Raw genomic sequence first — 26395 nt, forward strand, 5'->3', positions numbered from 1 at the left:
GCACCAAACTCTTCCTCCTTTTCTTGCAGTCACATGGACATAATGGAGAGCCCAGTAGAACCTTGAATTCTCATTTCTGGGGTCCATGGTTCCTAATACAGTTATTTGTGACTTTTTTCACATTCCTTAACAGTTTTTTTTTTTAAGAGAGGGTAAAGATATATTCCAAGACTTAGTATGGGAATTCAGGGTCCACTACAGATCACCAGGTGGCCGCATGTCATTTTTAGGGTTTGAGAGCCAAGGAGGAAGCTGAAGTGGAAAACAGGCAGGATGGGTCCTCACCAAGCAGGAAGGCACAGGTAGATACAAGCTAGACAGAAGGTAGGCACATATAGGATTAACTAGCAGGCTAAATGAGATACTCTAGGTATCGTACCACTGGTGGGGTAAAAAGCCATGGCAGGGATACTGGCACATAAAAAGTAACAGGCAGGGGTAAACAAGGCACAAAATGCAGGCAATAGGTCAGGGCAGGCTGAGGGCAATACACGGATCAGAGATCTCACAATAGCAGACAGAGACCAGCAGTACTAATAAACTAGTAAGGAGCCTTGGCATCACATCCTGAACTATCCTAGTAGGTTTGTGCCAGTCTTCTGCCCAACATGATACCAAAATTTGCACCACCCCAGTGATACACTTCAACAGAAGAGAGGTAGCCACCCCAAACACGAACAAAATGTACTCTTTCCACAGAATACATTATATATAGCAGGTGGACTCGGTTCCGGAAGGCCAAATCTCCATAAATCTTCATTATTCTCCTCCTCAGATGTTTATAACTTGGAGAAGAAACCCCGACTCACAATGTCGGGACAATCTGCAGCTGGACGCCTGTTCCTTCAGTCTACCATAATCAGTCTTTTAGGCCGGTTTCATTAACAGTTAACTTCTGTCAATGGCTACTACTGCCAAAAGTCATACTGGTTGTGGGTTTATTGCGGTAAGATCTTTTACTGCAGCCTCGCAGTCAACATGTGGTGTTTCAAATGCTTTCAGGCTTTGTGGTTGGATCTCAACTCAACTATTGCCCTGAAATTGGAATTTAAGTTGATTTATATCTATGTGATGTGCCATGGCATAGTCAAGGTATGATCATTCCTGTTCCATGGTCTACCAGCTGAAGATGCAAAAAGGACCTCCTTAGGACCTCTTCATGTACCAATGGAAGAACATATATCATCTATCTTTTGTTACATCTCCTGAACATACAGGCATGGTCGAGGATTGGTAATCCCTAAGTGTACAGATTCCGTGGTCTACCAACTTTGGATTCAACAAGGACTTGCTTAGGGCCTCTCAGTGGTGAAGCTACCAAAGGAAGTAAAGCATTTACTGTATACTATCTATCCTTTGCTCCATCCCATGAGCATGCAGATAATGTCGAGCTGCTCCAACATTCCAGTGCTTTAACAGGGATATGTGTTAATGATTTTTAACTAACCAGAACACATCTGCACCAGGGGAATTATTTCACTCACTGTTTATGGCTAAGGCCATAGGGACTTTGTGACTGGAAGCCTGTTGACTTATTGGGTGTGTGATTAAAACATCCTGGTTCGAGTCTTGATAAAATGGATAAACATCTAGAAGATAAAGTTCTACATATGATAACCTGGTCCAACACTGTATTAAAAGTTCAAGATAAAGTTTGTTCCCTTCTGTATGACGATAAAAGGTCGTTCCTCACCGATAATGTAGGTTCTCTTCACCTAGTCTACCAAGGTTTCAGCTGCACAATGTCTATTTCTGAACCTTGAGGCCTTCTCCAGAATCCATCCTAAATCTGAATCTAGTTGTAAAGGTTCTCCAATCATCGTTCCTACATTAACATTGGGACATCAATTACAAATTATCAGGGCTCCACAGTAACCTTAAAGAACAAATATCATTTTTCTGGGCCAGTTATGGGATCTGCTATTGTATCTACAGGATCCATCTCAATTTTTAATGGGATGCTCATGTTTCTGAGACTTAAAAATGCCATTTACAACTTTCCTCCTAGCACTGATGGGACCCAAAGTATGTGCTTACAGGGCCTTACAGGACCCAATGTCTCGCCAGAGTGTATAACAGTGATACAATGATTCAGCTGCTTGCACTTTCTTCAGATTTATATTGCACTGCCATTGGTTTTTGTTTTATTTGGAGAGCTTGGCACCAAAAGTGATGTCTCGTTCCTCCGGCCAAGATTTGTTTTACTCTTAGAAGCTTAAAATAGTTTGTGTGAGCAGCAGCCAATTTCATTTTGATTCAGTTTGAAATCATAAAAGGCCTGAGCTAATCCCTACCGGTTATTAGAAGATGTAAACACATCTTTTCTATGCGCCCTCTAAGCTAGTGCCTTCCTACTGTGAGGTCCACATTGTGATTCCAGTAATGTTGGCAGCAACACTGGGCCGCTCATAGAGTAGAGCTCATAGAGTACTCCTGGCATAGAATAATTGGGAACAACCTGAGCTCAGGAGGGGAAAGAATCACCATTGAGCCTAAGAGATTCATATGAGGACGGTGCAAACAACTACGGCTTCCAGTTGTGCAACCTCTATTCCAAAACATCTTGAGAGTTAAAGACTAGATCATACATAATGGATACTATGCCCTTAGCTACTCCACTACTGGGAACAGCCTCCTTAGTTTTGCAACCAAAACCTAAAAGACCAGGAAGAATACAGAAAACTACCATTTAAATGGATAGAAGAATAGCCAAAATGGAAAAGACTCAATGATCCATTGATCAGCTCCAGGAAGATCAAAGAAGGTCTAGTTACCTGTAAAAAAAAGACATGCCGAAGAGCTTACAATTTGCCAAAGAACATATTGACTGGCCTAAAGAGAAATGAGGAGAACAAGAAGGGGGATTGCTCAATGCACATTCCCTGGTCCCCTGTCTCATAAGTAATTCATTATATATGCAAGTGTATTTATTTACCAATACATGGGTTTTTAGTTACAAAGTTATGATCATAAAATTGGTAAGTCACCATATCACGTCAAGGTAAACCCCATATGGTGGTCCCTAACTATTTACCTCCAGTCATAGTATTCAAAGGCTGGCCGACTATGAGCAAACTTAGGGGCTGTTCCTGCTGAATTGTGCTTAGTACAGAGGAATACCAATGCTGCCATAGTTTTATGGGATCTCTCTGTACAGACTATGAGCAAACTTAGGGGCTGTTCCTGCTGAATTGTACTTAGTACAGAGGAATACCAATGCTGCCATAGTTTTATGGGATCTCTCTGTACAGACTATGAGCAAACTTAGGGACTGTTCCTGCTGAATTGTGCTTAGTACAGGGGAATATCTATGCTGCCATAGTTTTATGGAATCTCTCTGTATAGACTATGAGCAAACTTAGGGACTGTTCCTGCTGAATTGTGCTTAGTACAGGGGAATACCTATGCTGCCATAGTTTTATGTTATCTCTCTGTACAGACTATGAGCAAACTTAGGGACTGTTCCTGCTGAATTGTGCTTAGTACAGGGGAATATCTATGCTGCCATAGTTTTATGGTATCTCTCTGTACAGACTATGAGCAAACTTAGGGGCTGTTCCTGCTGAATTGTGCTTTGTACAGGCAAGCTTTTCTTCTAATAAATAATGCAGAGAATTGTGCAATACAGTCTGTCAGGATTCATGCAAGATGCCAGACATTAAATATAAAAACATGATGTGTGAATGACAAACATGTGAAGCTAGAAGAGACCACTGGAGAGAGGGATTTGTTTAAATCCCAATTTTAATGACCTCCAGGTGAGGGAGTGGATTGAACCGGGGGCGCTGGATTCACTAGGAATACAGGAATAAATGGAATAAAAGTAGTTTCTGAAGAACGGGGAGACTAAAATGTCATTTAAAAGAGAAAGAGATTGATTGCTGCAACATCTGCTTTGTGGAAAAATAAATCCCTTGTATTCAAGTGTCAGAACTCACTTGGAATTAAAGCAGTCCTCTTACCTTGACTTGGGGACTGTCCAATTTATCCAAGTTGCTCAACTATAACCTCCAGCACCTCTTTCCTTTATTTAAAAAAAACATTCTCTGGTAATGAAACAAGGCCTGGTTATGAGCATGAAAGGCGGCCCATGTAAGAGAGCTGGAAATAAGGGATAGAGGCAAGTGCAGCACTTTCCAATCTGGGGCTTTTCTCCATCATGGGCCTAGAGCAGTGGCAAGTGGTGGTCTCTTCGCCTGAAGGCCAAATGTTACCCCAATATATATCGGTAACCTTGTTAGTCGCCAATTAGGGTGGGCTTTGGGGTGCTTGCCCTGAGTACCCCTGGAACTATAGCAGGGTGACTGTTACCCCAATGTTTCTATATATCTGTAACCTTGTTGTGAGCTAAGGGGGCCCAGTCTGAAGGCCAGTTAGGGGGAGATTTGGGGTGAGTGCTTATTTATACCCTGGGTACCCCTGGAACTATAGCAGGGTGACTGTTACCCCAATGTTTCTATATATCTGTAACCTTGTTATGAGCTAAGGAGGCCCAGACTGAGGGTCAGTTAGGGGGAGATTTGGGGTGAGTGCTTATTTGTACCCTGGGTACCCCTGGAACTATAGCAGGGTGACTGTTACCCCAATGTTTCTATATACCTGTAACCTTGTTATGAGCTAAGGAGGCCCAGACTGAGGGTCAGTTAGGGGGAGATTTGGGGTGAGTGCTTATTTGTACCCTGGGTACCCCTGGAACTATAGCAGCGTGACTGTTACCCCAATGTTTCTATATATCTGTAACCTTGTTATGAGCTAAGGGGGCCCAGTCTGAAGGTCAGTTAGGGGGAGATTTGGGGTGAGTGCTTATTTGTACCCTGGGTACCCCTGGAACTATAGCAGGGTGACTGTTACCCCAATGTTTCTATATATCTGTAACCTTGTTATGAGCTAAGGGGGCCCAGTCTGAAGGTCAGTTAGGGGGAGATTTGGGGTGAGTGCTTATTTGTACCCTGGGTACCCCTGGAACTATAGCAGCGTGACTGTTACCCCAATGTTTCTATATATCTGTAACCTTGTTATGAGCTAAGGGGGCCCAGTCTGAAGGTCAGTTAGGGGGAGATTTGGGGTGAGTGCTTATTTGTACCCTGGGTACCCCTGGAACTATAGCAGGGTGACTGTTACCCCAATGTTTCTATATATCTGTAACCTTGTTATGAGCTAAAGGGGCCCAGTCTGAAGGTCAGTTAGGGGGAGATTTGGGGTGAGTGCTTATTTGTACCCTGGGTACCCCTGGAACTATAGCAGGGTGACTGTTACCCCAATGTTTCTATATACCTGTAACCTTGTTATGAGCTAAGGGGGCCCAGCCTGAAGGTCAGTTAGGGGGAGATTTGGGGTGAGTGATTATTTGTGCCCTGGGTACCCCTGGAACTATAGCAGGGTGACTGTTACCCCAATGTTTCTATATATCTGTAACCTTGTTATGAGCTAAGGGGGCCCAGTCTGAAGGTCAGTTAGGGGGAGATTTGGGGTGAGTGATTATTTGTGCCCTGGGTACCCCTGGAACTATAGCAGGGTGACTGTTACCCCAATGTTTCTATATATCTCACCCTTGTTATGAGCTGAAGGCAGGTCGGCAACTAAAGAGCTGTTGGTAATTCAGCTGAGTGTGCCCTGTAACTGCATGACGTGGCACAATGTATGAATACTGTAACCCAATTTATTGTGAATAACCTGTTGTGACTGAACTCTGCCAATTCAGGATAAATTCTACCCTACTATATAGACAAACAGCCCCTCAGTATCTGTGAGGGCCCATGTTTGAGTGTATGGAGTCTGGAGTATTGCCCAGGATCTGCTGGAAGCTCTATAAGGGATATACCAGTATAACTATAAATCACACGCACAGAGCTTGGAAGTCCTCGCCCCATTGCTTCTTTGTTTCCATGTTCTTCACACTCCACTATTCTCACTACAGAATGATTATTCCTTTAGCAGATGTTTCCAACATTGTTCCTTAGCCCTCCGATCCAGACCACGTAACCCAACCCACAGTCTGTAACCAATAAAGCCTGGGATGGAGGTGAATGAGATCAATTCCATTAATTTCTTCCCCAATGAACAATACGAGGTTTCCAGGCTGCGAGGGACATTTTTCCAATTAAGTGCTATTTAGCAGATAAAGGGGAGACAATGTTCCCCCGCAGGCACATTCTGTATATTTCTATGGTTAGTGCTTAGTTAGTATTTTACCTTTCTTAATAATTTGCCCTGTATTTTATGAAACAATCAGGTAACATGTAGAACCCAGACATTACATTACTCCATACTTAGGGCATTACCAGCAACATCCAAAACATTGGGTACTGAGGGGAAATCTGTCTCTTGGTTTGCCCATTGATGATACATTATCCCTTATAATACATGAGTGATACTCAGAGTTCCCTGTATAACTCAACCTGCAGCCTTGTGTCTTTATATGGTCACAGAACAACCCCTCAGTGACTTCTAATATCCTTATCATTTACAGTAGGGGGTACATTATCCCTTATAATACATGAGTGATACTCACAGTTCCCTGTATAACTCAGCCTGCAGCCTTGTGCCTTTATATGGTCACAGAACAACCCCTCAGTGACTTCTAATATCCTTATCATTTACAGTAGGGGGTACATTATCCCTTATAATACATGAGTGATACTCAGAGTTCCCTGTATAACTCAGCCTGCAGCCTTGTGCCTTTATATGGTCACAGAACAACCCCTCAGTTATTTCTAATATCCTTATCATTTACAGTAGGGGGTACATTATCCCTTATAATACATGAGTGATACTCAGAGTTCCCTGTATAACTCAACCTGCAGCCTTTTGCCTTTATATGGTCACAGAACAACCCCTCAGTCACTTCTAATATCCTTATCATTTACAGTAGGGGGTACATTATCCCTTATAATACATGAGTGATACTCAGAGTTCCCTGTATAACTGAGCCTGCAGCCTTGTGCCTTTATATGGTCACAGAACAACCCCTCAGTGACTTCTAATATCCTTATCATTTACAGTAGGGGGTACATTATCCCTTATAATACATGAGTGATACTCAGAGTTCCCTGTATAACTCAACCTGCAGCCTTGTGTCTTTATATGGTCACAGAACAACCCCTCAGTGACTTCTAATATCCTTATCATTTACAGTAGGGGGTACATTATCCCTTATAATACATGAGTGATACTCACAGTTCCCTGTATAACTCAGCCTGCAGCCTTGTGCCTTTATATGGTCACAGAACAACCCCTCAGTGACTTCTAATATCCTTATCATTTACAGTAGGGGGTACATTATCCCTTATAATACATGAGTGATACTCAGAGTTCCCTGTATAACTCAGCCTGCAGCCTTGTGCCTTTATATGGTCACAGAACAACCCCTCAGTTATTTCTAATATCCTTATCATTTACAGTAGGGGGTACATTATCCCTTATAATACATGAGTGATACTCAGAGTTCCCTGTATAACTCAACCTGCAGCCTTTTGCCTTTATATGGTCACAGAACAACCCCTCAGTCACTTCTAATATCCTTATCATTTACAGTAGGGGGTACATTATCCCTTATAATACATGAGTGATACTCAGAGTTCCCTGTATAACTGAGCCTGCAGCCTTGTGCCTTTATATGGTCACAGAACAACCCCTCAGTGACTTCTAATATCCTTATCATTTACAGTAGGGGGTACATTATCCCTTATAATACATGAGTGATACTCAGAGTTCCCTGTATAACTCAGCCTGCAGCCTTGTGCCTTTATATGGTCACAGAACAACCCCTCAGTGACTTCTAATATCCTTATCATTTACAGTAGGGGTACATTATCCCTTATAATACATGAGTGATACTCAGAGTTCCCTGTATAACTCAGCCTGCAGCCTTGTGCCTTTATATGGTCACAGAACAACCCCTCAGTTATTTCTAATATCCTTATCATTTACAGTAGGGGGTACATTATCCCTTATAATACATGAGTGATACTCAGAGTTCCCTGTATAACTCAACCTGCAGCCTTGTGCCTTTATATGGTCACAGAACAACCCCTCAGTGACTTCTAATATCCTTATCATTTACAGCAGGGGGCACATTATCCCTTATAATACACGAGTGATACTCAGAGTTCCCTGTATAACTCAGCCTGCAGCCTTGTGCCTTTATATGGTCACAGAACAACCCCTCAGTCACTTCTAATATCCTTATCATTTACAGTAGGGGGTACATTATCCCTTATAATACATGAGTGATACTCAGAGTTCCCTGTATAACTGAGCCTGCAGCCTTGTGCCTTTATATGGTCACAGAACAACCCCTCAGTCACTTCTAATATCCTTATCATTTACAGTAGGGGGTACATTATCCCTTATAATACATGAGTGATACTCAGAGTTCCCTGTATAACTCAGCCTGCAGCCTTGTGCCTTTATATGGTCACAGAACAACCCCCAGTGACTTCTAATATCCTTATCATTTACAGTAGGGGGTACATTATCCCTTATAATACATGAGTGATACTCTGAGTTCCCTGTATAACTCAGCCTGCAGCCTTGTGCCTTTATATGGTCACAGAACAACCCCTCAGTGACTTCTAATATCCTTATCATTTACAGTAGGGGGTACATTATCCCTTATAATACATGAGTGATACTCAGAGTTCCCTGTATAACTCAGCCTGCAGCCTTGTGCCTTTATATGGTCATAGAACCCCTCAGTGACTTCTAATATCCTTATCATTTACAGTAGGGGGTACATTATCCCTTATAATACATGAGTGATAGGGTTCCCTGTATAACTCAACACAAAAGTTTGAATTACACATAGATTTTATCTTATATTCTGTGCCCTGATTTCCTTTACAGCCAATTTCTGGTATGGAGGATGCAGGTTGTTACAGTGAGTAGCGAGTATCTCAGAGTGCTGCATGGTATTCCCCATAATAAAGCAGATACATTGTGTATCGAGCACAGAATGAGGGTTTGCCACTGGAATCTCCTGCAGAAATGCATTTTTTTCCTGGCTATTTGGCTCATTATCTCTTGATGTTTAAATTATTTCTTTTTCTTCGAATTGAAGAATTCCGTCCAAGAGAGAAGAATCCTGGAAATTCAAGTTGAACAAATTAAAATCTAATAAGAGTAATAAGAATTTACAGCTGCCTCTCTCTCCTCTGCTCCTCTCCCCTGGCCAAAAGTCTCCCAGGCACAGCTGGAAATACTTACTGGGTTGTACAAGGGAGAGACGTGGAGTTCAGCACTGATGCACAGGGAACGTGAAAATATGTATTTATATACATCAATATAATGCGGCACGTGGGGCAGATTCACTGGGCTGAATTCCAGTGTTAAAGGCTGCTGATTACTTGTATTTATAGACACCTTTGTGACTCAAGACCAAGGTTAAAGCATCACTACACAAACTTAAATAATGTGCGACAAGAGTTGTAAGGGTTGTGAATATTAAGAGATGTGAACCCAGTCACCAATATGAATATGATTTATGAATATTGTTTTATGGGATCTCTCTGTACAGACTATGAGCAAACTTAGGGGACTGTTCCTGCTGAATTGTGCTTAGTACAGGGAATACCTATGCTGCCATAGTTTTATGGGATCTCTCTGTACAGACTATGAGCAAACTTAGGGACTGTTCCTGCTGAATTGTGCTTAGTACAGGGAATACCTATGCTGCCATAGTTTTATGGGATCTCCCTATACAGACTATAAAAAACTTAGAGGCTGTTCCTGCTGATAACGGTGTTGTAGTTAAGCAGCCGCTTCAAAGACCAATCTTCCAGACAGACAGTAAAATGATCAGTAGTTTATTTGGTACATAAGGATACAAGCCTTACGCGTTTCGTATCTTACAGACAATCATAGGCTCTATTATGTGCTCTTTTGTGCTTAGTACAGAGGAATACCTATGCTAGTTTTATGGCTTTAGTAGAGCTTTAGATTTTAAGGGTAAATATTTATTCACTGTTCCAGGACTAAGAATTTCTCGTCTGCCCAATGCTGTCGAAAACCCCATGTCCTATAGGCAATGTGTCAGCCCAAGCAATCCATGGCGCCATCCATGATTAAATACCTTCTCCTGGTTTGATTCACTCGGCTGTTACCTTTCCTCCTCTTCTTTGCTGTGAGTTTAGGTTTTATTGGATTTATATCAAATTTCACAGCTTTTCTTCGTGGGAGAAACTGTATTTTACATTGTGGCAAGAAAACCCCACTAGAGTAGTTATACGACTTTGGTTAAAGGAGAAGGAAAGCTACGGAGGCATTTTATTGCCAATAGATTAGCTGCAATAGTGCAAGCTAGAATGCTATATTTATTCTGTAGAATGTTTACCATACCTGAGGAAAAAGCTCTAGAAGCTCTCTCTTTGTTTAGGATAGGAGCTGCAGTATTAGCTTGCTGTGACATCACTTCCTGTCTGAGTCTCTCCCTGCTCACTTTTAGCTCTGGGCTCAGATTACAGCAGAGAAGGGAGGAGGAAGAGGAGCAAACTGAGCATGCTCAAGCCCTAGCCCTGGAGGTTTAAATGGAAGGCAGGAAGTTTGTTACACAATAGAAGGAAAGAAATGCAGTGTTTCTTTTGACAGAGGACTCAGAGCAGCATTACAGACTTTACTGGTATATTTAGGTGGACCTTTATGATAAGGCTTACTTATTTTTAACCTTTCCTTCTACTTTAACTCTCCTGCTATCCCCTCTGTTACTATATGCACCATCTCTCCCTACTATACCTGATATCCCACAGTCACACTCCCTTCCCAGAGACTATTATCCACTGTTACTATAGGCACCATCTCTCCCTACTATACCTGCTATCCCACAGTCACACTCCCTTCCCAGAGACTATTATCCACTGTTACTATAGGCACCATCTCTCCCTACTATACCTGCTATCCCACAGTCACACTCCCTTCCCAGAGACTATTACCCAATGTTACTATAGGCACCATCTCTCCCTACTATACCTGCTATCCCACAGTCACACTCCCTTCCCAGAGACTATTATCCACTGTTACTATAGGCACCATCTCTCCCTACTATACCTGCTATCCCACAGTCACACTCCCTTCCCAGAGACTATTATCCCTCTGTTACTATAGACACCATCTCTCCCTACTATACCTGCTATCCCACAGTCACACTCCCTTCCCAGAGACTATTATCCACTGTTACTATAGGCACCATCTCTCCCTACTATACCTGCTATCCCTCAGTCACACTCCCTTCCCATAGATTATTATCCACTGTTACTATAGGCACCATCTCTCCCTACTATACCTGATATCCCACAGTCACACTCCCTTCCCAGAGACTATTATCCACTGTTACTATAGGCACCATCTCTCCCTACTATACCTGCTATCCCACAGTCACACTCCCTTCCCAGAGACTATTATCCACTGTTACTATAGGCACCATCTCTCCCTACTATACCTGCTATCCCACAGTCACACTCCCTTCCCAGAGACTATTATCCTACTGTTACTATAGGCACCATCTCTCCCTACTATACCTGCTATCCCACAGTCACACTCCCTTCCCAGAGACTATTATCCACTGTTACTATAGACACCATCTCTCCCTACTATACCTGCTATCCCACAGTCACACTCCCTTCCCAGAGACTATTACCCAATGTTACTATAGGCACCATCTCTCCCTACTATACCTGCTATCCCACAGTCACACTCCCTTCCCAGAGACTATTATCCACTGTTACTATAGGCACCATCTCTCCCTACTATACCTGCTATCCCACAGTCACACTCCCTTCCCAGAGACTATTATCCCTCTGTTACTATAGACACCATCTCTCCCTACTATACCTGCTATCCCACAGTCACACTCCCTTCCCAGAGACTATTATCCACTGTTACTATAGGCACCATCTCTCCCTACTATACCTGCTATCCCTCAGTCACACTCTCTTCCCATAGATTATTATCCACTGTTACTATAGGCACCATCTCTCCCTACTATACCTGCTATCCCACAGTCACACTCCCTTCCCAGAGACTATTATCCACTGTTACTATAGACACCATCTTACCCTACTATACCTGCTATCCCACAGCCACACTCCCTTCCCAGAGACTATTATCCACTGTTACTATAGACACCATCTCTCCCTACTATACCTGCTATCCCACAGTCACACTCCCTTCCCAGAGACTATTATCCCACTGTTACTATAGGCCCCATCTCTCCCTACTATACCTGCTATCCCACAGTCACACTCCCTTCCCAGAGACTATTATCCACTGTTACTATAGGCACCATCTCTCCCTACTATACCTGCTATCCCACAGTCACACTCCCTTCCCAGAGACTATTATCCACTGTTACTATAGGCACCATCTCTCCCTACTATACCTGCTATCCCACAGTCACACTCCCTTCCCAGAGACTATTATCCACTGTTACTATAGACACCATCTCTCCCTACTATACCTGCTATCCCACAGTCACACTCCCTTCCCAGAGACTATTATCCACTGTTACTATAGACACCATCTCTCCCTACTATACCTGCTATCCCACAGCTACAATCCTTTCTCAGAGACTATTATCCCCACTGCTTCTAGTATTTAGGCAAAATACAGAGTGGAGCAGATAGGATAAATTGTATAGGAAGCTGAAGCTGATGGACATGTGAGTTTATGTGTAGGTGAGAAAGATCCACCCAGCGAGTCTGAAACCACATGTAATTCTCCAAACCACACTCTATTAAAGGGCAAGTTAAATCTATAAATCTTTCAGGCCGCAAAGTCACGGACCACCCTATGTTTCTGCTGAGTTGCACAGCAAGTAGGTCCAATAATAATATCCCAGCTATACGCTTTCCCACAGTTCAACATGGGAATAACAATATGGGGGGCAGGAACATTCTCATGCTACAGAACATGAACTATTTTGCTACATATTCGTTCCGTCCATTGCCATCGATTAGAGGACAACTAACAACAGAAACATACTGATTCATTTAAAGCCTAGAGTTGCTGAACACAATCAGACAACAGTGATTTGTAGGTGAAGTTATAGACTTTTCTTAAACTTGAAACTGCCGTCCACCCCAAGCACCAGCATCCCAGCACTTTGTTAAATGTTTTTATCTCCACTTTAATTCTCTGAGGCTAAAATAGACACATTTGTTAAAAGGGAATTGGGTTTGTTATTTCCTGCTTTGATTGGGTTGCTGAATGATTTGATGGAAACAATATCTGTGAACATTGAAAGTATGTCATCAAGAGTTTGCCCTCCCTGTGCCGATCTGATAGTTTGGCTGCTCAGCAAACCCATAAGCACCTCCAGATGTTTATTTTCCCACAGGAAGGGAGTAGTAGTTAGATAAAATCAAAGGGGTAATAAAACCGGACCTTCAGCAACTGCAGAAAGTGGATTAGAAATATTGGGTTTCTATTCTACTTCTAACCTCTGGAATGTGATTGTATTTTGTGCCAACTGGCCACTTACTCATAGGCTCAATCATCAGAAAGGTACCTTGGAAGGTGGAGGCCTACAGTGAAGGGGTGAAGGTGAGTCTTGGAATACCTTGACCTCATCCATCTGGCTGAGCACCTTGAAGGGATAAAAGCCTGTGCTGTCAGCATCAAAATGATGATATGGAAGAAAGAATTTTTGTTTGTGCCTCAAACATCAGACTAATGCCTTGAAGGGAAGAATGCCTTTGCCTAAACCATTACAGAGGGGACTTAGAAGCAAAAGCAGTGTTCTGATGATGGAGGCCCATGCATGTTTATCTTCATGGTGAACCCTTTATATGGTTGCGGTCCAAGCATTCTTCTCTTCAAGGTACTCCAGTAATTCCACTCATGGTTGAGACCCAAGCATCTGCCATCTGTGGTGCCCCCCTAAGGTACTGAATCTTATGCATTCTTCCCTTCAAGGTGCCCCTCTGATAATGGAGGCCCAGAGCATATTCCGTTTTCTACCCTACTCTCAAATCAACCAAGCTAAATATCTCTAAAATCTGTCAGCTGGCCCTTTTTTGAGTGATGGTCATTAAATATCATATTGTAATAGTCTTATATATATCATATACTGTACATCATGGATAGGCACCTTGCTAACCACTAGGTGTTGTTTAAAAACAGCTAAAGGTCCACAGGTTGCGCAACACTGATATAATGTTCTTCATTCTTACAACCTGCAATTTCTGCCCTGATAAACTATATCCTAAAGTCATCTAAAGTCATGTTAGATAAGCATAATATGTTGTTGGTGCTTCAGTCAGTATTTTCCATCCAAGCCCTGAAGGTGCAGGTCACCCCAAACCACCCACAGGCTGCAGATAGAACTTTGGTTATTTTCTCAGGAGCTGGGCCATGTGAGGCCTATAGTAACAATGTCACACTTGGTAAATACTGTATATTGTTACTACTTCCCAATACACACAGTTTTCGTACATTTACCTGCACCCAGTTGCACCTTTACCTGAGGTTGGTTACCTGAGATTGACCTGAGTTGGTTTCCTTTATGTTTGTCTCTGCACATGTTGTTCAGTTCTAGCCGAGATATGCCATGTGATGTATTTAACTTCTGCCTGGGGTGTCGACTCACCAAGGACAAGGAAGGGCAGATGAGGTTTCAGCAGACTAAATGGAACAAAGTTCTGAGGGTAGCGGGTGCAAGTGTGGAGCCAAGGTAGAGCAGGCGAGGAGAGCCACCTTTGATAACCTATTGTACCTACTGGAATATATGGGTTTCTGTGACTTACTGATTCTTTCCAAAGACATGAACATTGGATTTGTTGGTATTCTACTTCCCATCTAGCTGTGCCACCTCAAATCATAACTTGTAGACTTCATTCATTGGTTAGAATCCCTTCTGCCTCAATAGTTGGAGTCATGGGGTGGATGGAAATGATCTCCCATCTAGATACCCTCAAGCCACTGAGAAGCTCCAAGGAACATCCGTGGTCACGTTTCTTGGAGTGCAGTCAAGCCCAAGTGAGACTGCATGACTTTGTAGATAGGATGGATAGATAGATGAGAGAGAGAAATAGATATACCGTATAGAGAGAGAGAGAGAGAGAGAGAGAGAGAGAGAGAGAGAGAGAGAGAGAGAGAGAGAGATGATAGATAGAAAATGCAAAAATCAGTGAACGAATCAACGTTTCTTTGCAGAACTGGTTTGGAAATTCTCACCATGATTTGCACAAGTGAAGTTTTTCTTCTTTTATCCTCACATCTGTGTTGGCTCCAGTTAAGCTCGCCTAAATCTCTCCAGCAGAGGGCAGCCTTTCCCTTCGCACTTTTGCTCCTTCAAGTAACAGACCAAAATAGGTTTGTCTTCTCATTGCTAAAATTACACATTACATACATCAAATCTGATTCAAAAACTACATTTAATGCTTTTTCTGAAAGTTTGTAAGATAGGAAGAAGCATTAGCAAATTTATGACCCCCTGGTATGTACAGAGAGATCCCATAAAACTATGGCCACATAGGTATTCCCTGTACTAAGCACAATTCAGCAGGAACAGACCCTAAGTTTGCTCATAGTCTGTACAGAGAGATCCCATAAAACTATGGCAGCATAGGTATTCCCTGTACTAAGCACAATTCAGCAGGAACAGCCCCCTAAGTTTGCTCATAGTCTGTACAGAGAGATCCCATCTCATAACACATTGGCAATATAGTGATGCTGTGATGCCTTAGCTTAGTACATAATAACCTTTAGAGCAAAAACACAAGGAAACAGGGCTTGGCTAATCGTATAATTGTGCACTGCGGTTTATCTCTATGGATTGTTGCTGCACTGCTGACATTCCTTGGGATGTATTTTCTTCTTATTATTATTATTATCATCCATGGTTCATACTGGCAGGTCTGCTGGGGACACATGTGAGAAGCTGTGGACGTTGGCCGGCCGCCAGTCAGTTGCAGAGTGTTGACACAGAGAGATGGGGATTTCATAACTTTTCACGGTTGTGCTCCTCGACCTCCCCTTCCGCTCGTTTTGGTAACCTCAAGGCTTTCAAGATTCACTGCAAAAAGCTTCCCCTTCTCTTGCACCCCGCAGTTTGGCAATGCGTTTCCAGAATATAAAGGCGAGTCGAACCCCATTCCACCAGAGCAATAATATGATGTGCTGGCGCATGGGGTTCCAGTAAGAGATGTAAGAGGTGTAGGATAATCTGGAGCAGGTACTGGGTGGAGTTGGTATGTCAAAGATTCCATCTAGGGCGGAGTTAAGTTGGCCATTGACGCAAAGATACAGAATCTTCATTTCGTACCATTTTCAGATCATGTGTGAAGTGTCCTGACATTTTTTGTGCCGCGGCGATTGGTCGATTGAGCAGGTTAAATGATTTATATTGGCTGCAATCTCTGCGTGTATTGCCTATGTGACTATATAAGCGACTGTCACTACTATGTGTCGGACATGACTTATGTACTGTTAGTTGATGGCTGGAACATCATCGCATTTGTTATTTTTCCGACTTATTTCATCTGAATGGTTCATTGTAGATCATTGGTCTGAAAGGAACGATCATGTGTCACATTATGTATAAAATCTGCCAACCAACGGGGGGTATAACAATATATATATATATATATACAGTATACCAGTCTCCCCATTCATAATCTACTCCACCTGCTAAACCTCACCACTGTCTCCACTCACACTCCAGCTACATCTGTCTCACTGTTCCCTCCACTCACACTCCAACTACATCTGTCTCACTGTTCCCTCCACTCACACTCCAACTACATCTGTCTCACTGTTCCCTCCACTCACACTCCAACTACATCTGTCTCACTGTTCCCTCCACTCACACTCCAACTACATCTGTCTCACTGTTCCCTCTACTCACACTCCATTAACACTACGTGACTATTAATCATGCCTCTATATATCTGTATGTAACAGATTGGTCAATTTTTTGTTGTATTTTCTTTGCTCCTTCTGTGATTTCTCATCTCCATTGTTGCTGCTATTGGCTGGGTACTGGTTTTATTTCCTTGTATTTTATGTTCTTTAATTATCTGGCCTCTAAATAATAAATGTCAGGCCTGGCACCAAAAAAACTACAACTCCCAGCGTGCTGAAACAGCCAAAGAGAGCTGTAGTTCAAAAACAGCTGGGAGGGAACTCATTCCAAACCCATGAACCATCTGTTCAGTATAAAATGATAATTGAACCATTACTTGTAGCTCAGACTTTCCTTAATGAAAACACCCACGAGGGAAGCGAAATTATGTAACGTTTCTTTATTTTCACACTATGATTTGATTGGCTCCCTAGGCGCCTGCATAACTCTGTAACGCAGTGATGTCAGTGATCTGTAGGAAAGGTGAGTGTGAGTGTGAGTGTGAGCTCACCCAGCCATGAGATTATGTAATGTTCCATAAATTAATTGTTGTGTTAAAGTCAGAACCGGCTCATCCGTGACCGTAAAAACTCGCCTAATTAAAGGGCCAGTCCTGTTCTAGTGCTTCACAGCTGCAAATTTGTATTGGGTGAATACCTCCTGACTTTAATCAGTTCTGTGTTTTCCCAACCCTAGAGCTCATACAGTATATGCAAATTCACATTAAGTACAGAGTGTCTGAGTTCTACTGCAACTACCTGCCCCTGGTCTTTTGCTTTATCTAACAGAATGGTAAGAAAGAAAATGGTACGGCAAGATGGTTACAAAAGGCCAATGTGGTGACAATAAAAGATACAATGACAACAGCAGGACGAGATTCATCACCAGAGAAGATACCTGTGCCAGGTGAAGAGTTGGACACCACTGGGCAAGATGGTGACACTAGTGCCGTGTGGAGACATGTGGAAAAAGATGGTGAAATCAAGGTAATATGGAAACACTAAGGCAAGATGTCAAAACTAAAGAAAAATGGAGTAAAGTAGGATGGAAGGATAAGTCCAATACACAACAGCTGGCCAAGATAGACCACTATGGCAGCACTGGAGCTGTTCTTGAATGGCTAAAGAGGCCTTATTTAATCTTGTTATGAGCTAAGGGGGCCCATTCTGAAGGCCAGTTAGGGGGAGATTTAGGGTGAGTGTTTATTTGTGACCTGGGTACCCCTGGAACTATAGCAGGGTGACACCCCAATGTTTCTATATATCTGTAACCTTGTTATGAGCTAAGGGGGCCCAGTCTGAAGGCCAGTTAGAGTGAGATTTGGGGTGAGTGTTTATTTGTACCCTGGGTACCCCTGGAACTATAGCAGGGTGACTGTTACCCCAATGTTTCTATATCTGTGACCTTGTTATGAGCTAAAGGGGGCCCAGCCTGAAGGCCAGTTAGAGGTAGATTTGGGGTGAGTACTTATTTGTGCCCTGGGTACCCCTGAAACTATAGCAGGGTGACTGTTACCCCAATTTTTCTATATATCTGTAACCTTGTTATGAGCTAAGGGGGCCCAGCCTGAAGGGCAGTTAGGGGGAGATTTGGGGTGAGTGATTATTTGTGCCCTGGATACCCCTGGAACTATATCAGGGTGACTGTTACCCCAATGTTTCTAATATCTGTAACCTTGTTATAAGCTAAGGGGGCCCAGTCTGAAGGTCAGTTAGGGGGAGATTTGGGGTGAGTGCTTATTTGTACCCTGGGTACCCCTGGAAATATAACAGGGTGACTGTTACCCCAATGTTTCTATATATCTGTAACCTTGTTATGAACTAAGGGGGCCCAGTCTGAAGGCCAGTTAGGGGGAGATTTGGGGTGAGTGCTTAGTTGTGCCCTGGGTACCCCTGGAACTATAGCAGGGTGACTGTTACCCCAATGTTTCTATATATATCTGTAACCTTGTTATGAGCTAAGAGGGCCCAGTCTGAAGGTCAGTCGGAGATTTGGGGTGAGTGCTTATTTGTACCCTGGGTACCCCTGAAACTATAGCAGGGTGACACCCCAATGTTTCTATATATCTGTAACCTTGTTATGAGCTAAGGGGGTCCAGTCTGAAGGCCAGTTAGGGGGAGATTTGGGGTGAGTGCTTATTTGTGCCCTGGGTACCCCTGAAACTATAGCAGGGTGACACCCCAATGTTTCTATATATCTGTAACCTTGTTATGAGCTAAGGGGGTCCAGTCTGAAGGCCAGTTAGGGGGAGATTTGGGGTGAGTGCTTATTTGTGCCCTGGGTACCCCTGGAACTATAGCAGGGTGACTGTTACCCCAATGTTTCTATATATCTGTAACCTTGTTATCAGCTAAGGGGGCCCAGAGTCTGAAATCTAGTGCTATAAGGAAACCATGACACTGTTTCTAGTGGAAGAAGTGAGGGTACAAAGGCCATTGCAGGATATTCGTTAAATAAAAAGTCTCTCTCTGAACAAATCTGCATAGACAATCGCAGCCATGATGAACTTCGCACAGAATGTAAAGTAACTCACAATCCTGCTTGTCCATCTGGCAGTACAAGAGACAACGTGGGGAGGATAAAGCTCTTCTGTTTATATAGTTCTCCCTTTCACAATTCCGTTTCTCTGCTGGGCGACACCTGCAAACCATCTCTGGCCTATACGTAATCTACCAGCAATGGGTTAACAAGAGGGATGAGACGAGCCGGGCACCCAAGGGCAATCTCTCTTATAAGACCAAACTCCCATCTGTCATCCAGTCATTGTGTCTTGGTGACACTAGAAAACCAGCCTAAATTAACTCATTCAGCACCCAGTTGGCTGGATATAGTAGAGTTATACTGTTTGTGGGGTCAGAACATTGTGGATGTCCCTGAGCTGCAGTTTCATATAAGATAAACAGGTATAGTAAATCAAGATGGCAGCAACAGGATGGCAATGGTAAGAGGGCAACGTTAGGGCAAAATGGCAACACTAGGGCAAATTGGTGACTGTAGCTTTTAATATCAGTGTTGCCGAGCTGTTGAGGTACAACTAGCAGCTCCCATCAGCAACTAAAGGTTGTCTGGGGATAAATAAAAGATACCCCAAGAAGTCTGTTTTGCCCCAAGGACCCTCCAGTTTTACAGATGTAAAATGATAGACAGTGGAAAAACAACAAGAGTCAGAGAATATAGACACCATATTTATTAAGTAGATCTTATAGACGTTCTTACAAATTTGTCTCTTACCCAAAGTACACAGATGTTCAAGAAACGTAAACTTTCAGTGTCATTTATCGCATTATCAGGTGCTATCTGCCCCAATGCATTCATACACAGTTACTAACTGCCCAATATCAATTGCTATCTGCCCCATTGCATTCATACCCAGTTACTATCTGCCCCAGTACATTCATAGCCAGTTACTATCTGCCCCAGTACATTCATACCCAGTTACTATCTGCCCCAGTACATTCATGCCCAGTTACTATCTGCCCCAGTACATTCATACCCAGTTACTATCTGCCCCAATGCATTCATACCCATTGCTATCTGCCCCAGTACATTCATAGCCAGTTGCTACCTGCCCGAATGCATTCATACCCACGTACTATCTGCCCCAATGCATTCATACCCAGTTGCTACCTGCCCCAATGCATCCATACCCAGTTACTATCTGCCCCAATGCATTCATACCCAGTAACTATCTGCCCCAGTGCATTCATACCCAGTTGCTATCTGCCCCAGTGCATTCACACAAGTCTTGGGTCTAGCTTAATTAGAGAGTTTTATTGAGTCTCTCTCATCATAATTACCAATCCAGCATAGGTCCAAGCTTGTATTCTGGGCGTAGTCATGTGGGGCTGCTGCCCAGGCTGGGGAAAGAACGCATGGGCGCATGGCAATAACCCACAATAAACAGATACGATCAGTGATTTTTAGAAAGATTCACCAAAGGGAAATTTCCACCAATGTGGCCACTCTCATTTGACTTCACACAAGTGAGGGGTTTTTGCACTCTTTGGTAGATCTAACCAAAAATATCTGGATTACACTTGTAGAGCAACACATTCTGGCATGTTCAGGACAGCGCCATATTTAGAGTATAAACTGAAAGTCTGGGGCCAGGTATAAGTGCAGATAACGCCAACTATGATGGTTACCCTGGCATGGGCACTGTTGGCTGCTGCTGTTTATCAATATTTGGCCTTGATGCCATGCTTTGGAACACCCCATACATGCATAGGATTATGCATCTCACCAACCTTCTTTGTTTTTTCCAACTTGACAAGATGGCGGCACTCATGCTGAGAGATCACATACTTTCATATCCTTATAAGCAAAGTCACACACAGGGCTAATGACCCTCCCCTCCAAATGTGACATAATAAGTGGCACTTGTATTTTTTTCTGAATTATCCTAAAGGCACAATGAAAGTGAGGAACACAGCACAAGGCCTCTTTAAAGGGCATGTAAAGTCAAAAAATAAAATCCCATTTTTACTTTCTTTAATGAACAAGAAACCTATCTCCAATATACTTTTTATACGCTTTTATAAGAAACCTGACAGTATGCAGTGAAATTCACCCTTCATTTACTGCTGTGGATAGGAATTGTCAGACGGTCCCTAACTGCTCTGCAGGGAAACAATCATACTTATGAACAGCAGGGGGAGCCCCCGCCTTACTTCCCAGCCATGCAGAACTCAAGCAGCTTTGTTTATGACGATCCCTAAGCAGCCCAGACCACACTGAGCATGTGCACAGTCTTGGTCTTGCAAAGATGAATAACAAAGTTACAAGATGGTGACCCCCTGTGGCCAACTTTGAAAGCATAAATCATTTGTTTGATTAGGCTTGTGGTGCAGTAAGTTCATGTTTATGTTTAGTATACAAAATACAGCATTTCTAGCCTTATTCTATTTTAGACTTTACTTCCCCTTTAAGGAGCTCATAATGAAGCTTTTCACATAGAAGATAGAAGTGGTTATCTACACTTTAGTAGCTGTTATACTAGAAAAAAATTGTAGCTCTTAGACAAAAAATGTTCCTCTATTACAAAAATATGTGTATAAAAATAGGTTTTTGTAGTTATGGACTGTGTGCCACAGCCATTCCTTTTACATTCGAAACACCTGATTCTCTTCACATGAAACCTCCATTATGATACATTTTAATCATCTTTCTGAATGCTCTAAGTTAGAGTCCTGCATCGGGTCGGGTATCCAAGGAATACCTGCAAAGTGGTCAGGTTTCGGGCAAAAAGTCCCATGATTCCTTGGCCATGCAGATAATCCGCAGTTAGCCCGGCTGGGTACCCAACAAAGGTGCAGGCTTGATCCCACCCTTGTGGTTCTTCCAGTTTTTAATTTTTTTTGGGAAGATTCAGCACTGGAGTGACGTCACTTCCAGCCGAATGTGATGTCACTTCCAGTTTCGAGTGTCCCCCGGGTCTGAAAGTTAGTTGGCCTATTGCGGGTCGGGTAGCGGGAACATGCAGGTCAAATTGCGGGTTTGAGTTGGGTACGGGTTTCAAATAATGGACCCATGCAGGACTCTACTCTAAGTTAGGGATGGTGGGGGAAGTGTTTGAGGCAAGCCCACCTATTCCAAGTAGGGAATGAGACCTAGCAAGTCATTGTGCCTTTGTTTCAAAGGGTAAAAAGGCAAGTATCTGTCTTCACAAGTGAACAAAGGATTCTCGTCAATGTGTCTTTAATTTAGGAGTTGTCCTTGAAGTCTGGGACAAGACCAAGTGCAATAGTACTTGGCAGTGAGGCTGGTCTTGAGTACTACAGAAGTCTCAACAGTGGGACAGGCCTTCAGTACTACAAGAGTCTTGACAATGAGACTCATCTTAAGTACTAAAACAATGGAGGAACTTTCGACTTGTAGCCTGCAAATAGGGCAAGTAGTAGGGCAAGACAACAGGGCAAGACAAAAGGAACAAAGAACCAACAATCTTTTTAATCCTCAATTTTTTGCCATTGAATTATTATATCAAAGTTAACATTCTTTGATAAATGCCACATTATGGTCCCAGTAGTATTCATTTTTGTGCTTTCAAGGTCATGGTCATACTTTGGGTTAAATAAACTCTTTGGTTTACAAAACGATAGTACAGGGAAGGCATCAGCCAAAATTATTTCTCTTTTACATTGATAAACATGAACTGATTGGAGATCAGTCCATTGGTCTGTTGTTCAAAAATCAACTCTGATACTAAGTATCATGAACAGGGTCAGACCAGCGTCATGCCCTTGCTGCCCATGACCTCCCTCTTGCGCCCAGGTCATGGCAAATGAGGGTAAACGTGGTGGGGGGTTGCAGCTGTGGCTGGGGGCACGAGGGGGTGGGGGCCCTTGAGGCAGCGGGCCCCTCAGTCCAACCCTGATCATGGATACTTGTCACTGACTGGCCTAAGTTAGGGGTTCTTTTCTCACCGAGACCAACTAATCTCATGTGCGTTTGGTGTTTGAACAAGTTGGGAATATAAAGTGACCAGCACCTTATTCTGCTCCCTTAAATAAGTATCTAAGGCCATGTTTGATGAACACACAGGATTTTAGAATTTAGAAATCATGGCAGAATAGGAGGTAAGACAGGAAATAACCTTTATGGGGTGTGCTTCTATTGAGAGTTAAGGCATGAGGTTTAGACAACCCCATACTCCCAAACTCAGCAATAGAATCTCCTCAAGTGTCTTAGCCTGTATCTCTGCCTTACTTGCAACATCTGTCACTTGGCTTTCTAGTTAGAAGGAAGTCCCATGGTTCCAGGGTTAGGGGACCATCAAGACTTCATGAGGATGCTTATGAAGAAGGCCACTAAGAATCCACAATGGATAAAATAGAGCTATGGCTGTAAGTTGCTAAATTGTCATATCCAGTCTTACCATATATTTTTCTGGGACCTGTGATCACAGTAATTTGGTTATTTCTTTCAGTTATTGGACCAGAAGGGCAGGATCATTACATTATGATAGATCTCTCCCTTTTCAACAGACTCTTATAAAGAGGGCTCAGGTTCCAGAATGGTCTAGAAAATTTCTCTTAGTAAAAAAGGAAAAGGTTTTTAAAAAGGCACATGGAGGATTTGGAGATCTGGAGCCCCACAAAGGAAACCCAACATCCCTTCCAAATGATGTATCTGAGCATCATATAAGCTTTTACTAAGCACAAGGTTATTCTATAGAATTACAAGTTTAACCAAGAGTATACTCAAATTAAGGAGTACGTGGTAACTTTGTACAGCAGCTAGCTAGGCTACTCATAACACTTAGAATACATTGTCACCTAATCACCACCGGGTATTTGGAGCACATCAATCATCTCCATTGACAGTGGCCTGCTCTAGAACCAAGCTTTCAAACATACGTCTCTCTTTAATTTTCAACACTTACTTCCAAAATTGACCCTCATCTTTAAAACAAAGAGAGCCATGAAATATATATTTTCTTTATGTTATTGATCTTGGTTGGTTGTCCAAAAATATATATACTCCAACTATGTAGAACTAGGTCTAAAATATGTCCTCCCACTACAATATAATGGAGAACCTTTTCCATGCTCTACCTAAGGTGACTTCTGTTCTTCTTACTGAATCACCCTGCTCCTTTTTCTTCCGCTTTCTTGGCATCAATAAAAAGCATTCACTTCCTTGATACAAGAACTATTTTTTCCTTTTTCTCTTAACAAAATACCAAATGCTGGTATTAGAATATAAACACAGGAAAAAAAAAAGAGTCTGCAGAAAAGTTCTTATTGCTTCTTAGCGGCAGATTTTTTTTGTTGTTTTTTTTTTCTATTTGTGCTGAAGGCGGACAGGTCAGTCTGTTAGGGTCCTGAGTTTGAAAGATAATTCATTGTTAGTAGGCACATGATGGTTCTTCAATGGGGACTAGTGGGCTGATAGGCTTCACGGTACTGAGGGAGCGAAACGCAAACATAGCTGGATCATAGACATAATGTGGAGGCTGGCGGCCACCGCTGATACTCTAGAGAGGAAAGGTAGAAAAGAGTTGTGTTAAAAGGCAAATTTTTTAAGTTTTTTTGAACAGCAAATGTTTATAGTTATTCTTCTTAATGATTTATTACACAATAGTACAATGGTAAGTTTTGACCAGGATCCCTCGAATACCTAGAACCAAGGGATTTACCGTATATACTTGAGTATAAGCCGAGTTTTTCAGCCCCCAAAATATACTGAAAAACTCTACCTCGGCTTATACTCGGGTCAAGCGCAAAAACGGTCGCCGGTGCCTAAGAATAGTCGCCGGCGTCCAAGAAGTGTCGCCGGCGTCCAAGAACAGTCTCCAAGAATATTCACCGGCTTCCAAGAATGGTCGCCGGCATCCAAAAACGAGACGCTGGCACCTCCATTGGGAACAGAAACCCTCAATTTTTTGATTGAAACTTACCAGAAGCTGCTGCATTTCTCACCCTAGGCTTATACTCGAGTCAATAAGCTTTCCCAGTTTTTGGAGGTAAAATTGGGTACCTCGTCTTATACTCGGGACGACTTATACTTAACAATAAACAAAAATACCTTTTTATTCATTTTATACACTACAGTACGTAGTAGGGGTTTACCCTTCCCTAACTGTTGTCAGCTGCACATACAGTTTAATTATAAAGGGCTGTGTAAACATGGATGGGAGGAGATAAGGCTCCATCCATGTTTAGTCTTGTTATGTGGGTGTACAGGTTCCCCATAGAAGTATAAAAAGCAAGAGCTGCCATATAGATCTTCCCCTCAAGTATTAGTACCAGTAAAGAGAGCCCTGAGATGAGAGAGGACCTCAGTAGACGTTGAGGAAGAGGAACCATGTGAATGAGGACTTGGTAGCAAAAGGTAGTCAGGGTTGGTCTGATTCTCACCAAGTCCAGAGGTTACCAAACCTGTTGTGTTGGGCCAGTGAAGGGACCTATAGGGAACTATGTGTGTAAACTCCGGTTACAGGAGAGCTGCTTGGTTCCCCTCGGAGGCTTGTATATTGTGCTCGTAACCCCAAAGTGGGATCTAGTTGAGCTTGGAGCAGAACAGTTCTGCATAACAGTTTAGCATTTAGGAGAAACATAATCACAAATACAACTTGTTTAAGAAACACTGGAACCAGATTATTAAGTTTGTGTATGTCGCTGTGTAATTGCTTCCTTGACCTGACCTAAAATGTAGGCCTATATGGGAAAGAGACGCCTGGAAAATAGAGTCCTGTGTAAGCTGAACTAAAAATGATTGGGCCCAAGTCCCACTTTCTGCCCAAAATATGGTTAGGGCCAGGCAGTGCACACAAGGTATTACTGACCCCAATCAAGACCATGTAGAGCTTGAAGAAGACAACCAGAAGTAGACTAACTGCAGAATATTCATGAGTTTTTATGTAAGAGGTACAATCCTGTCATCACTGCATCACTTGTTAATTGTCCCCCATATGTCTGAGGGTAAAAGCAGCAATTCTGTGCTGCTTTATGGCAGGGATTCTAGTTCTACAAGCCATATTTGAAACTTAGCCTAGCAGGACACATGTCTGCTAAGGATTGATCTTCGAGAGAAATAAGAAAGCTCAGTCAAGGCAGA

The 26395-nt window shown here is 42.7% G+C and overlaps 1 protein-coding gene across 1 annotated transcript in view; it reads right to left on the reverse strand.

Annotated features, from left to right (window-relative positions):
* Positions 1-22763: 22763 nt before the first annotated feature.
* Positions 22764-26395, reverse strand: part of MGC86483.S (uncharacterized protein MGC86483 S homeolog) — a 56215-nt gene continuing 52583 nt past the window's right edge. Inside the window, exon 5 of the mRNA XM_018264904.2 lies at positions 22764-24812. Within this exon, the coding sequence (XP_018120393.1) occupies positions 24684-24812 (129 nt within the window). The 3' untranslated portion in view covers positions 22764-24683. The remainder of the gene's footprint in view (positions 24813-26395) is intronic.

This window comes from Xenopus laevis, chromosome 5S (genome assembly GCF_017654675.1).
Source record: "Xenopus laevis strain J_2021 chromosome 5S, Xenopus_laevis_v10.1, whole genome shotgun sequence".
Classification (NCBI taxonomy): domain Eukaryota; kingdom Metazoa; phylum Chordata; class Amphibia; order Anura; family Pipidae; genus Xenopus; species Xenopus laevis.